We start from the raw sequence: 15,786 nt of genomic DNA, 5'->3' as shown, positions 1-15,786 counted from the left end.
GGTTCCTGCTACAAAAATTGTAAAATCTAGGATACCTGAGCTAGTGGAGAGCCTCACTGGGAGCTCCATTCAGCTGCAGAGATCCACCGGTGGATGTGTTTTTCTAGGCCTACAAACCTAGAATAGGAATATAGACAGAGAAAGGTGGTTAGTGAAAGGAGAGATGAAGGAATCAACTGTGTATAGTAAGGCAAAAGAAGAGGGGTTCTCAGGAGAGATTTGATGGTGCAATTTGAGGATGGATGGTGAAGTGATAGAGTGGTGTTTCACATGTAGGGAATAGCATGTAAAAGTCCAGAGAAGGAGGAGAGGATGAAAAACAAGGTGAGAAGAGCACAGGCCATGAAATGAGGAGTAGAGACCTGACAGGTTGGTGGTGCAGAGCCTTAAAAATGAAGATAAGGAATTTAAACTTTAGAAGAAATGAATTTGAGGGAGTTGAATGGTCAAAACAACAGAAATAGATTAAATAATCTTATTATTGTGCAGAGGTTAAGGGAGAGTCAAGAATTTGCTTATAATAGTCCAGGCAGGATAGAACTATGGCTTGAACCAGTTTTGACAGTGGACAGAAACATAAAGGTGCAGATTTTATAAATGTTTTAAAGACAGAAGCAACAAGATTGGGCAAGAGTCTGTATATGAGCAGATAAAGGAAGGGAGGAGTGAAAGATTAACTAAGTCTGTGAGTGACCAATTCCAAAAGAAAACAAAAACAGTAGAGTGGTCAGTATTAATGAAGAAAGGGAGAAGGCTAGAGAGTTAGGATCATAGGCTAGGAGTTCAGTTTTTGCTGTGTTCAGTTTAAGGAAGCAGCAAGTCACCCATGAGGAGACAGGAAGAAATGAGGCCCTGGACGAAAGGGGAGAGGTAGATGTGAGAGTTATCAGTACAGAGGTTGTAAGAAACCATGAGAGTTCATAAAGTCACACAGGGGCAAGGGTAGAGAGGGGACCAAAGACAGTGAGTTTTCCTTGTTCTTCCATATGACAGCACCTGTACTGCTGGAGCCACCCTGGAAGAGAGTGGGTGAGATGGGTCACCCACTGGAGAAGATATAGGTTGCTATTTACATATGAATTAAATTTGATGACAAAAAGTAACTGTCAGTTTTATGCTAATGCCCAAGTAAATATACAGTAGAGGCTATTGAAAGTAGCATTTCCAGCAGGAAAGGATTTACATATTGTCTTGATTTCCCTGCAGGATCTCAAGTAATCTCCATTACAATATTACAATTACAATACATTGTTTCCTTCAAAAGTGTGTGGGGAGGGCGGGGGAGGTGGAGGAATTGCAGACACCCATACCACACACAGTGCCTTGCCAACCTTCAGTGTTTGCTGTCAAGAAACTATGCTAATACAGGGCTTCCATACAAGTTTTATTACCACAAGTATAGATCAGCAACATACTAATAAATGGCAGAGCTACCAGTGAATTATGTAGGTCATCTCAAATTAATGACAATAGAAACTATAGTATCCTATCCCACTGTATATTTTGTTCATACTATATTGATTGGAAAACAGGAATTAATGAGAAAATGTACATATTAATATTATGGTGTGTGACTCTCCATGTAAAGTCATGTTAAATAAGATCACATGACTTTACAGTTAAGAAAAACAGTCCAACACACATACTAGTGTACCACATTAATTAAATATCAGGCTGCTACAAACACAACATTTCCCAAACTATTGCTGAGGTAGGTCAGGTATCATTTATAAGGGAAGCTGAGTGACATCTGCTGATTTGTTTAATTTCTTTGAAGTAATTGCAGCTGAGATTGATGAATAAACAGGGTGTAATTTGCATCGCCGAGGTCTACAAGTGCAGAATAAAGTCAATTTAATAGTTTGCACTTTATGCACACAGTATAAATCCACTTGCTCTGATGACAAACCCTGAGACCTTTGCAGCTTTTTAACACAGTGACTTGGGTTGCTTGCTGCTGTTCTATATTTGGGAAATCCATATTGAAGTGTGTTTGTCTTAGTGTTTTACATTTTTGTGTTTTATTTGAAGGATATCATTTTCTCAGTCTTTTAACACAAATGGGCTCAGAAAGGATCCCACTTAAAAAGAATCAGCTCTTTATAGTGCCTGATCTTGATATTTTATCTCTCAGGGTTTCTCTCTAATGATTCTTTGATTGTCTTAATCTCTATTTTACATTCAGTACTTAAGTTTATTTAAATATATGTAGTGAAATGTACATATAAAGACAAGGAGTATGTGTTGTGATTTAAGATAGTGTGTTTAGGGTTTAACTTTATATACTAGTGTAAAGTGTTTTTTTTTGTTTCTTGTGTTAACAAATATACTTTAGTTTCAAATACAGAAATTATCTTCCTTTCATGAGCTGAGCTTTAGTTGGCTTTATATAACAGGGACCTGATATTCAGAGATGTTGAACACTTGCAACCCAAACTGAAGACAGTAGAGCTGCAGGTGCTATTGTCTCTGAAATCAACTCCAAGTATTTAATAGCTAAAAGAAATGCAGCAGAAGCGATGTTGCTACAGCTTGGTTATAAAGCCTCCACCCCTCTTCAAGATCAGACAGAAAAGCCAGGGGAAAACAAAGGCTGGAATGGCCAAAATGTTGGGTTTCCTGAGCCAACAAGTAACACACCAAAGGGAATTCTCCATCTCTCACCTGATGTGTATCAAGAGATGGAAGCAAGCCACAACAAAGCAGCCCCTGGCACTACTGGAAGCTATTTGTCATTCAAAGAAATGAGCCAGATTTCTAGCTCTTTCTTCAGCATATCTGCTACTACTAATAGTACAGCTACAATTGCCAGGGAACTCCTTATGAATGGAACATCCCCGACTGCAGAAGCCATAGGTCTAAAAGGAATATCTCCTGCTTCCCCCTGTTCTGCAGTGCAGCCTTCAAAACTGCTGGAGTATTTGGCAAGGATTCAAGGCTTTCAGGTACACTACAGTGATAGACAAAATAGCAAAGAGTGTATGACCTGTTTGACACTGTCTCCTGTGCAGATGACTTTCCATGGTATTGGAAGCTCTATTGAAGCCAGCCATGACCAGGCAGCTTTAAGTGCCTTGAAACAGTTTTCAGAACAGGGACTGGATCCAGTGGAAGGGGCTATGAAGGTTGAAAATGGAACACTTGAAAAACAAGTCAAGCATCTGGGAGAGAAAGCAGACAATAAACAGACTAACTCAGGCACCATTGCTCAGGACTGCAAGGATTCAAAGGCTGTCGTCTAGGAGCTTCCCAGCACCCACTGCCGCCACTGCATCCTTATAAACCTGTCAACACGCAATAGGGTGTATGTGTACGATGAAATGAATGACTAATACCATTATTTGAGTCTTATGTGAAGACAACACTATTCTAACACAAGAGAGAGTATAAATGTTACAAAAGATACTTTTCTGAGATATGTACCAAAGCAATTTTTGAATCTATGGGGATAAGTTTAAAAAATCTTTCTTTTATACATTAGAAAACTAGATGGAGTTAAGAGATTTAACAGCTGAAATTTAAATACTGTAATATAGTACTTGTGGTCTAGCAGCCTTAACCCATAGCTTGGCCTGCTGAGATCTTTTTTGTAGCTCATTGGTTGCCACTTAGTTTCTATAGAATTTAAGATCTTATTTAAAAAAAAAATTACTGTTTAGAATGTCTTTCCAGGGGAAAATCCCTGTGTGAGGAAAGGAAGTGGAGTTCTGACTCTGATTTTCCTAAGAATTGTCTTATGAGGGGGAAGACAGAATTTACTTTCCCAGGGAATTGATTGGGTTCAGTTCTCTAAACCTGCAGATCGTGGGAGCTCTATTGACGGCAACTACATCAATATGGAGGCCTTTTGTCCCTCTGCACTCTACTGGGGCTGCCTAGGAATGCTGCCCCTAGACACTGATGGTTGTGGGTCACTGTTGGTCACTATCTGAGGTTGTATTATTGGCTCAACATTGTCTTTGTCAGTGATACCCCATCAGGTTTGAAGAGATTGTGCCACAGATACTTCATCCATTCCGCACATGCAAGAAAGCTCTCTCTCCCCTTCCATGGCCCTATAAGGAAGATACCCTGCTTTTGAAAGTGGAGGTGACTATCCAGCCCAAACTTTCTAGCCCTTACAAATATGAAACTGTGCAACACTGTCTTTCTGAGCCTACAGAGAGGGAGCTTGAAACTATAGCTCTGAATAATGGTAGAGAAACAAATAAAACTAAACACTTGGAAAATGTTGTGGATCTACTGAAAACAATAATATTCTGATTCTTATATAACTATACTTCATACCTTGATTACAGTGAATGTCCAGAATTCTTTTCCAGGTATAACACCAATTATTAACCCTTTTATTGCTGAACTGTATTACTACTTACCATTTTCACAAAATTATCCAGATATTGTATTTACTCAATAGGGTTGAAAATCATAGAAGTTACATATGGAAAGAACATACTGGGTCTGTGGAGCACAATCCAGGGTCCTCCTCTTCAATAAATTTATTACAAAAGTATTGACAAGAGTGGATTGTGGGATTAGGAGACGGGAGATGGATACATGTGCTGGATAGGGCAAGCTGATCCAGAGTCTTCAGCTGCAGTTGGTCGAGGAAGTTGGTGGAAGGCACATTATGTGACTAACTGCAATATTTATCACTATATCCAAGCATGAAACCACAGCTTGACTTTCAACAACTGAGAAAATATTATATTCTGGTACACTTCTGCCTTAATATAACACTGTCCTCAGGAGCCAAACAATCTTAGCGCGTTATAGGTGAAACTGCATTATATTGAACTTGCTTTGATCCACCGGAGTGTGCAGCCCTGCCCCCCCAGAGCACTGCTTTACTGCATTATATCCAAATTCGCGTTATATCGGGTCGCATTGTATCGAGGTAGAGGTGTATTAGTAATACGTAACTTTGTAGCTGCTAGGGGATCAGAAGAGCTTTACTAACAAATGCAAGAATTTTAATGATTAGCTACATTGGAATAACCTTTTCCACTTGTGAACAAAAACTGCAGAACTGTAGACTCTTGGCATTATGCTGAATGGGTCAAAAAGTTTCAAGACTCATAGACTTTAAGGTCAGAAGGCACGATCATAATTATCTAGTCTGACCCACTGCACATTTCAGGCCACAGAACCTCACCCACCCACTCCTGTAATAGATCCCTAACCTCTGGCTGAGTCACTGAAGTCCTCAAACCATGACTTCAAGTTACAGAAAATCCACTATTTACACTAGTTTAATTTCCAAGTGACCCATGCTTCAGAGGAGTTTTTGCCAATCTGAGCCAGGGGAAATTCCTTCCCAACCCTAAATATGGTGATTAGATAGACCCTGAGGATGTGGGCAAGACCCACCAGACACCTGGGAAAGAATATTCTGTAGTAACTCAGAACCCTTCCCCATCTAGTGTCCCATCTTTGGCAGTTGGAGATATTTGCTGCTAACAGTTGCAAATTGGCTACATGCCATTATAGGCAATCTCATCATACCATCCCCTCCATAAACTTATCAAACTCAGTCTTGAAGCCAGTTAGGTTTTGTGCTCCCACTGCTCCCCTTGGAATAATTCAGAGACTTTCAAGGTGATAAAAATATTCAAATTATTTACAGACCTATGTTCAGTTGAACCTCCAAAAAACTGAGGTCAAAGCTGAGCTAGGACTGATTGTCTTATAATGTTCTGATCCAAGTTTAGTGAAAGAAACTTATTGCAGCTTTACTAATGCCCAGTGGTTGGCAGATATCCACTTATATGAGGGCTGCTATTTGTGCAGGCTTCCTTTAAGTGTATAAATGCCAGAGTATGATATCCTCTCAGAGTAGAGGCTTAGAGTGAGATTAATGAAGGGACTTAGGTATTGTAATGCTGAGCACCACAGCACCTAATTTTTGGGTGCATAGAAAAATCACAGTCCAACAAAACTGCAATCCAAAAAGTTGAGGCTCCTGGCACAATGAATAGGGAGAGAGAGGTGCCTAAGAATGTGATCCTCAAAAACCTGCACTCTAGGTGTGGTGCCTCCTAAAATAGCCAATGGGAAATGTGGATGAGAGGGGTATGAGCTAAGCCCTGCTCTTCTCTTGGATTTAAGCACCTTATCTGGGCTGCATGGAAGCATCTACCTTTGCTTAGTGATCCGTTAATAAGAACCTGACACCAGGAGTCTTTCTTCCAAGGAGCAGATTTTGTCTTTCTGTGTATTTTGTAAAATGTACACTTACACACATTCAGCTGATTAAACAAATTAGATAGATCCTTGTGAATCCTCCCACGTTAGCATTGGTGGCCCTCACAGCAAAAGATTATGCACAGTTGCTGAAATATGTCATTTCTCCAAAAGACGTTAGCTTATTGTTTAACAAGGAAAATATTGTTTTTAAACTTATCAGCTGTTATGCTTTGTATAATATCAAAATACTAGATATATAATAATAAATCCCCATTTAAAAGTAAGATTTATAGATCTTTAGGGCTTTTAAACTAGATCTGCTAGTAAGGTTTTCTGTTATGTTTAGTAGTCTCTGTTGTTACTTCCCAAATGAAGTTGGGAGATATTGTTCCAAGAATTTGGGACCTTATGTTTCTATTATGCCATTTTAAAACTGTAATTGAAACAGACTGATATCCAGAAGAAAACACTTTTCCTGGTCTTTTTAAACATCTTTGTTATCTCTAAAATTAGGATTTGTTTTCTAGAGGTTCCTAAGTTGGGGACTGCAGACAGCTGGCTGGTCACACGGTACTGGCTCCTCCTCCTTGTTTCAGCTGCTTCTACAGAAATCAAGGTGCCCTACAAAGAAGAGCCTAGAAGTCTATAAAAGTAGCTGAAAATAAGGATAAAGAGCTACTTTAGCTGCCTCTTCTAGGTCAAGCTGCTTTCAGGGACCAAAGTCAGCAGTAGCACAGGATCCACTATTGGAAAAGATGTGTCCATTGGTGCAGTGGGAGGAGACCTGGTGGCTGGGCTGCATGTTTAGGAAATAATGAAATTAAGCAAGAGGGAAGCATGGTGGTTCTGACCAAGCAGCAAGGAAGGAGAGAGGAAGGAAAGGGAGCAAAGTAACAGAGAGCATGTGTAGAACTGTAGGGAAAAGAGGGAGAGGGTGGGTGGTGCATAAAGACATCCTCTCTATAAAAGTGTCCACACACTGAAAATGTTTCAGAATGCCTATGCTATGTTTTGACCTAAATTTCTTGAGCCTACTTTATCTGAGATTAATAGTCAAACTCCAGCTCACCTCAGTGGGAACAGGATTGGGTCCACTGTTGATACATTATAAGAACTGCCATTCCCAGGATGGAAGTTAGTCTCATGTTGACTTTTCAGCTTTTGTCAAATTGTTCAGGCCAGTTCTATTGATGATAGTGAAGCCTATAAAACTGTATTTACAGTTTGAACTAAAATAAATTGGATTTGTAATGAACCAGCACAAAAGTTATGAATTGCATGGAAGACATTAATCTGAGTTCTGGCTAACTTTTCCTTTTAGGCTTTTACTCCATGCCGATTAGGGGGTGTTCTAAATTGTAGTAGTGTCCACGCTAGGATACAATTTTGTTGTTAAACATAGACAATAGTGAAAGCTTTGGTACTTACGTTACTTTCTGTGTCAAATAGACTGCAAATAGGGCTGTAGGGTTCCATGTTTAATGTCTCCACGATTCGAAATCATATCCACTCCCTTTACTATTAATATTTTTTTCCACACTGGCTCTGAACACAATCCCTGGGATTTCAAAATTAAACTGGGTTCTTTCTGCAAGCCAAATTTTGCCATTAGTTACATTAATGCTCTCTCATTTTCCACAAATTCTGCACTTGGTTTTCTAGCCCTGAGGTCCGAATTTGTCTGTAGAATCTTTATCATATATTGCTATCTTCATTTATTTGAAATTAATTTGAACCTGTTTATGCCAGCAGCAAATTTGAGTATCATAAACAGATTATATTATTGTTTTAATTACTTTGTTCATCATCATGTGCAGAGGACAGGTCAGTATATTATTGTGTAATGTCTCCAACAGATCTAGGACTTTAAAAACAACAACTGGGCAAAACCTTTGGAACAAAGCAGATTAAACTTTTCTAGTTATAAAGCCAAATTGATGCCCACATGTTCATAGTCTTTCATAAGATGAGCAGGGAGTGGGTTTATTCTAGGAAGGAATTTATGGTTTTGTTCAAAACCATGCGGAACACTAAGGTTTCATAACCCAAAACCAAGCAAAATGTGTCAGATTCTGCATGGTTTCACTTTGAGTTTTCTGATTTGTTTGAACTTGAAACACTGAATATTAAAGGTTGCGTGGGGACCAAAATGCAAATAATTGACAAATTACAAACAAAGTGGATTTTGCATGGTTTGAATGGTAACCCTCAGTTAGAAAGCAGGGCTATGAATAGCTGAAGCAAAGCTGAATTAAACATGTTACCTGGAGTAGGCATAGAAAATAGTATTTTTCTTTTTTTAATTTAGTCTCCCTGAGAGTGGTGAAAAATACATTGCTAAGAGGAGGCCTGAGCAACAGTGGTGCTGAGCTTTTCATAGCATGGACCTTGTTCCCGCCCACTTTTCCATCCCATTCATAACTATATCAGGGAAGTCACAAATACAGCAATACCTACATGGAAATTAATGTAAAGAAAATATATTTTCATGTGTTGAAACTTTTCTCATGGTATGCTTGTGTTAGGAAGGAAATACATTTTTCTCATCTATCTTTGTTACATTTCCTCCTGATCTGCTCTGTTTCCACTGGTCTACAATTTTTGAGAAGGCGTCTGCTTCAGGGATAAAATGTGCTATTTATTATGTATTTTGATGTGCTGAATTCAAATATGACAATTAAAACAACTGATTGGCTACTGTTTCTAAGTTATGTAAGTTTTTACATTTTATGTCTATGTATATTGTGTAGATAGAGTTTTAATCATAAATTGTAAACCTAGGTCTTTTCATGTGTTTATGGTTGCTTTACATGATAATATTTCACCTGTCCTGTTTATGTAACACTTTAAAAATCAGCAAAAGGGTTATATAACTAAAATTTATTATGAAACAAAAGGCAAAAAACTATTATGTACATAGTTTAGTCCTATTCAGTGTCTACTCGGCGCTTCTTGGCTTGTCTCTTGTATTCATTAAATGGAGCATCTCTTGTCACTGTCCAGCAATAGTCTGCAAGCATTGATGGGCTCCATTTGCCCTGATAGCGTTTCTCCATTGTTGCAATGTCCTGGTGAAATCGCTCGCCGTGCTCGTCGCTCACTGCTCCACAGTTTGGTGGAAAAAAATCTAGATGAGAGTGCAAAAAATGTATCTTTAGTGACATGTTGCAACCAAGGCTTTTGTATGCCTTGAGGAGGTTTTCCACCAACAACCTGTAGTTGTCTGCCTTGTTGTTTCCGAGAAAATGTATTGCCACTAACTGGAAGGCTTTCCATGCCGTCTTTTCCTTGCCACGCAGTGCATGGTCAAATGCATCATCTCGAAGAAGTTCACGAATCTGAGGACCAACAAAGACACCTTCCTTTATCTTAGCTTCACTTAACCTTGGAAATTTTCCACGGAGGTACTTGAAAGCTGCTTGTGTTTTGTCAATGGCCTTGACAAAGTTCTTCATCAGACCCAGCTTGATGTGTAAGGGTGGTAACAAAATCTTCCTTGATTCAACAAGTGGTGGATGCTGAACACTTTTCCTCCCAGGCTCCAATGACTGTCGGAGTGGCCTATCTTTCTTGATGCAGTGGGAATCTCTTGCACGACTATCCCATTCGCAGAGAAAACAGCAGTACTTTGTGTATCCAGTCTGCAGACCAAGCAAGAGAGCAACAACCTTCAAATCGCCACAAAGCTGCCACTGATGTTGGTCATAGTTTATGCACCTCAAAAGTTGTTTCATGTTGTCATAGGTTTCCTTCATATGGACTGCATGACCAACTGGAATTGATGGCAAAACATTGCCATTATGCAGTAAAACAGCTTTAAGACTCGTCTTCGATGAATCAATGAACAGTCTCCACTCATCTGGATCGTGAACGATGTTGAGGGCTGCCATCACACCATCGATGTTGTTGCAGGCTACAAGATCACCTTCCATGAAGAAGAATGGGACAAGATCCTTTTGACGGTCATGGAACATGGAAACCCTAACATCACCTGCCAGGAGATTCCACTGCTGTAGTCTGGAGCCCAACAGCTCTGCCTTACTCTTGGGTAGTTCCAAATCCCTGACAAGGTCATTCAGTTCACCTTGTGTTATGAGGTGTGGTTCAGAGGAGGAGGATGGGAGAAAATGTGGGTCCTGTGACATTGATGATTCAGGACCAGAAGTTTCATCCTCTTCCTCTTCCTCAGCTGACTCAAGTGAGAATGATTCTGGTGCGTCAGGAACCGGCAGTCCTCCTCCATGGGGTACTGGGCGTATAGCTGATGGAATGTTTGGATAATGCACAGTCCACTTTTTCTTCTTTGACACACCTTTCCCAGCTGGAGGCACCATGCAGAAGTAACAATTGCTGGTATGATCTGTTGGCTCTCTCCAAATCATTGGCACTGCAAAAGGCATAGATTTCCTTTTCCTGTTCAACCACTGGCGAAGATTTGTTGCACAAGTGTTGCAGCATATGTGTGGGGCCCACCTCTTGTCCTGATCTCCAATTTTGCAGCCAAAATAAAGGTGATAAGCTTTCTTAACCATAGTGGTTATACTGCGCTTTTGTGATGCAACAGTCACTTCACCACAAACATAGCAGAAGTTATCTGCACTGTTCACACAAGTACGCGGCATCTCTGCTCACTTTGGCTAAACAGAAATGTGTCCCTTTGCAAAATCAAACACTGACAAATAAGAGAGCACGACACTGTATGATTTCTAGAGCTGATATAGGGCAATTTGTTCAGCAGAGTGATGTAAGCTTCGTTATGATTGCATCATCCATGACTTCTAGGAATAACATGATGCAATTCATATCATGTATGACGCAATACCAGCTTCAGATTGCATTATTCATTGTTTTGCCTAAAAAGCAAGTACTGTCCAAACCCAGTCATAGATTTATTCATAGATCCAGTCAAAGATGTATTTTAGTCATTTCTGGTTTAAATTGAGATCCCTTCCCTTTATAACTCACTTATCCTCCGCTATTCCCAAGTCAAGGGTCGTATATACTGACCCAATAGCATAACTTGAAAACTAGAGCCAATCAACAATTTTAAGCATCATTTTCGTTCTCAGTGACCCAGAATTAGTAAAGTTTGACTACATTTATTTCAGAAGCAGTATATGGGATCACAATATGAAAAAGGTTGATAATCATGGTTTTAAAAGAACTACTGACCACAATAATCTAGTGGTTTAATTATTTGCTTACAGGTGTTCCCTCTTTTCCCCCAAGACTCGTGGTACTAATCTAACCAAAGGTAAAATTCTTCTATGCTGCACTAGCTAGGGCTGGGCTTTGTTTCAGGAAAGAGCTATCCCATTAAAATAAACTCTAGTTAATTTTACATGCACAGTTAGTTATTAAAACATGCAATCTTCCCTAAGCAATTTTGATAGCAGCATGGTTGTAGGCATATTCAAAGTACCCAGTAAATTTTGATTAGTCATTTCATTTTGCATCCAAACCTACTCTCCTTGAAGTCAATGAGAAATTTGCCATTGACTTCAATGGGAGCAGGATCTTGCCCCTCATGAGTCGGGGTATTTCTCTGACTCACTTTTCACACAGTACTTAAGGTTTTGCTCCTTCACTATGCCCATAAAAAAGTGAATATATATTTATATTTATAGTACCTTTCATTAGATCTCAAAATGCATTTGAAAAGGTAGATATCCTCACCTTACCCAACTAAAGAGCAGTCAAGGGATTTGTCTAACATATTCAGCTGGCAGAACTGGAAAAAGAACCTAGAAACGCTAATATCCAGCCCTTTGTGTGACGGATATGGCAATATCCTGCAATGTCCTTAAAATACCTTATAGTATTAAGTTTATGTATTATTGTGTACTGTGATTGTATGTAATTTCTTTATGGGGGAAGTATGACAGAGGTTGTAACATCATGCAGTATCTTTGGGATCCATTGTTTAAAATGAATGTGTTATTCCAGATGGGAGGGCTACCAAAGCTCATCCAGGAACTAAAAAAAGTGGGTGGTGATTAAGGCAAATCAGACAGTTTGTAACTACCTCAGAGAGGTATCACCTCCTGTGGAGGCTCACATATATTAAATCAAACCAGATTTTCTAGAGACCAACAGACAAAGAAAGGACTTTTGGATAGTCTGAAATTAAACTGACTTAAGGCTTTCTTTCTGATCCAGCAAACATACAGAATCTTTCTATCCAATGGAGGGGAACCCCAATCATTAGGGAAGGGTTGGAAGAACTTGACCTACTAAGGCGTCCGTAGGATTAATGGGTGACCTCTGATAAGCTTATTAGCATGTGTGTAGGTTTTTATTCTTAATATGTTTTTCTGTAATTTCACCTTAAGTGTGCGTGCTTATCTAAAGAACTATGTGGTAACTTGTGACTGCTGTCAATTATAGCTGTTCCTAGCTTTCAAAGAGAAAGCAACACTCAAGACGGTGGCCTGTTTAGGCAGTCTGGTTTGCTGGGAATATTAGAGTGTAAGCAGGGAACTATGCAGCTTGGAAAAACGCCAGTGAGAAGGGTAAAGACATGTCTCTCACAAGAGAAGAGATGGCTGAGGAGCCTCGAGCAGTTGCCCTTGAGGGACCACAGAAAGGGAGCACAGGTGTACTTTCCCTGAACTGAGAGAACTTGCTCCAACTAGTATTCCATACAGCATAGCAATACAATTTTACAAATCACTCTCCAGGGATGGGTGAAGGATTTTGAAGTTTGGATGGTTTAAAGCCTTGCAACTGAAATATTAAAGAGAAATTAAAGGCAACGGGTACAGAAGTGATGTATCATTGTCATCTTAGATCTGTTCTGTGAAAACAGAAGTAAAAGCACAGTATCAATAAATACATTTTAATGTAAGAAATTAGGACTTGAGTTTATGGCTCTTAACAAACCCTCACTCTGGTCACTTTTAAAATATCACAACATATGCCTGTTCCAAAAGACAAAAATCAGATGCAGTTATTATATTGAATATCAACAATGCATTTTATTTCCCCTACTCCTCCAAACCCCATTTAAAAATGCTCTCCAATAAATATTTAGTCTCTCACCCTCTAATAATAATTGTACTTCTAAAGAGCAGAGCAGGTAAAAAATTACAAATGTGATGATAGTTCCGAATACGAGTCCCCCCACCCCCTTAGTATATCAGTTATATTTGAAAATGTTTCCCATAGCATCTATGTTTAAATGAATATCCCTTAACAGAAGATCAAAAGGGGATAGGAATGAAGGTAAGGAAGGCTTGGGGCATGAGAGAATCAACTTTGAAAAATTCTTTTTTTAGAGGAACTTTTCCCACCCACTTCTTACTTTAAAAAGTTTAATTTCACAATAGTTTGATTACATTGTCTACAACTACGCAAACATTTAAAGAATGAGAATAGTTTAGTGTTTTGTAAACTGACAAATTCTAAATGAAAGATCAACAGCTATCAATTGAAATATCTAGTGACTAATTCAAAAATTAGCATTAGTAACTAGTGGCTTCATATTTCATAGTCCAAGTAAATGTTGATCCTTTAAACAAACTGTAAAATTACACAAGCTGCTTAGTCCAAAATAACCTATAAAGTATTTTCAACAAGGTTATACTACCCTAAATATTTTATTTTAAAGAAGTAATCTGTAAAATGTTTTCATCAATTTTAAAAAAGTTTGGCTTTACAAAGTTTAGACAAATTGTGTTTAACCAGGCAGTGCACATCTTAAACTTTTAACGAGGGCTGTTGGTTAATCACAGTTAACTCATACGATTAACTCAAATAAATCACGATTAATCTCACTGTTAAACAATAGATACCAATTGAAATTTATTAAATATTTGTGGATGTTTTTCTACATTTTCAAATATATTGATTTCTGTTACAACACAGAATATAAAGTGCACAGTGCTCACTGTATATTATTTTATTACAAATATTTGCACTGTAAAAATTACAAACAAGAATAATTATCAATTCACCTCATGCAAGTACTGTAGTGCAAGCTCTTTATTGTGAAAGTGTAACTTACAAATGTAGATTTTTTTGTTACATAACTGTACTCAAAAACAAAACAATGTAAAACTTTAGAGCCTACAAGTCCACTCAGTCCTACTTGTTCAGCCAATTGCTAAGAGAAACAAGTTTGCTTACATTTATGGGAAATAATGCCCACTTCTTAATTACAATGTAACCTGAAAGAGAACAGGCGTTCACATGGCACTTCTGTAGCTGGTGTTGCAAGGTATTTACATGCCAGATATGCTAATTATTCATATGCCCCTTCATGCTTTGGTCACCATTCCAGAGAACATGCATCCGTGCTGATGATGATTGTTTAAAAAAAATAATCCAGTAAATTATAATTGTAAATCTCCTGTTCTGTTTACCCACATTCTGACATATTTGATGTTATAGCAGCCTCGGATGATGACCCAGCACATGTTGTTCGTTTTAAGAACACTTTCACAGCGGATTTGACAAAATGCAAAGAAGGTACCGATGTGAAATTTGTAAGAATAGCTACAGCACTCAACCCAAGGTTTAAGAATCTGAGGTGCCATCCAAAATCTGAGAGGATGAGATGTGGAGCATGTTTTCAAAAGTCTTAAAGAAAGCAACACTCAGATGCGGAAACTATAGAACCCGAACCACCAAAAAAAAAAAATCAAACTTCTGCTGGTGGCATCTGACTCAGATGATGAAAATGAACATGCGTCGTCTGCTCTGCTTTGGATAGTTATGAAACAGAACCCACCATCAGCATGGACGCATGGCCTCCGTAATGGTGGTTGAAGGTTCATATGAATCTTAAGGGCATCTGGCATGTAAATATCTTGCAATGCCGGCTACAACAGTGCCATGTGAATGCCTGTTCTCACTTTCAGGTGACATTGTAAACAAGAAGCTGGCAGCATTATCTTCCTGCAAATTGGAACCAAACTTGTTTGAGTGATTGGCTGAAATAGGACTCAGTGGACTTGTAGGCACTAAAGTTTTACATTATTTTTGAATGCAGGTTTTTTTGGACATAATTCTACATTTGTAAGTTCATGATAGAGATTTTACTACAGTATTTGTATTAAGTGAATTGAAAAACACTTTTTTCAGTGCAAATATTTAATCAAAAATAAATATAAATTGAGGACTGTATACTTTGTATTCTGTATTGTAGTTTAAATCAGTATTTGAAAATGTAGTAAACATCCAAAAATATTTAAATGGTATTCCATTATTGTTTAACAGTACGATTAATTGTGCAAATAATCATGTTTTGTGTGATTAATTGTGATTAATTTTTTTAATTGTTTGACAGCCCTACTTTTAACTAGATTGTTTGGGGGGGGGGAGGGGGTTTAAGCCTGTTTCCCAGTAATAGTTGAACAGGTGATTTAGAGAAGCAATTACATCTCTCATTCACTTCCCATTGTTGAAGTGATTTCATTAATAATCCCATCATATGAAGTTTGACAAAAGTGACTCACCTTTTAGAGTGTAGGGTGGTACTTTACAAAACTATAATCTGTTGCACCAATTGGTGCTCTTCGAATTCAGGATGAATTTATCATACCAAGAGTCATCTTCCTTGTATTAACTTTTCTTTTCCAAATCAGTGCTTATGCTCCATCC

General features: G+C 38.4%; 1 protein-coding gene across 1 annotated transcript; it reads left to right on the top strand.

Annotated features, from left to right (window-relative positions):
- The first annotated feature begins 2,399 nt into the window (after positions 1–2,399).
- LOC120403763 (double-stranded RNA-binding protein Staufen homolog 2-like) lies at positions 2,400–4,635 on the top strand. Its single transcript, XM_039535369.1, has one exon. It carries the CDS (start codon positions 2,520–2,522, stop codon positions 3,240–3,242), a length of 723 nt encoding a protein of 240 aa, XP_039391303.1. The 5' UTR covers positions 2,400–2,519; the 3' UTR covers positions 3,243–4,635.
- The last annotated feature ends 11,151 nt before the right edge of the window (positions 4,636–15,786 follow it).

The sequence above is a fragment of the Mauremys reevesii genome, linkage group 4, assembly GCF_016161935.1.
Source record: "Mauremys reevesii isolate NIE-2019 linkage group 4, ASM1616193v1, whole genome shotgun sequence".
Lineage (NCBI taxonomy): Eukaryota > Metazoa > Chordata > Testudines > Geoemydidae > Mauremys > Mauremys reevesii.
The sequence above is the reverse complement of the archived record's forward strand: the minus strand, read 5'-3'. Positions and strand labels throughout refer to the sequence as shown.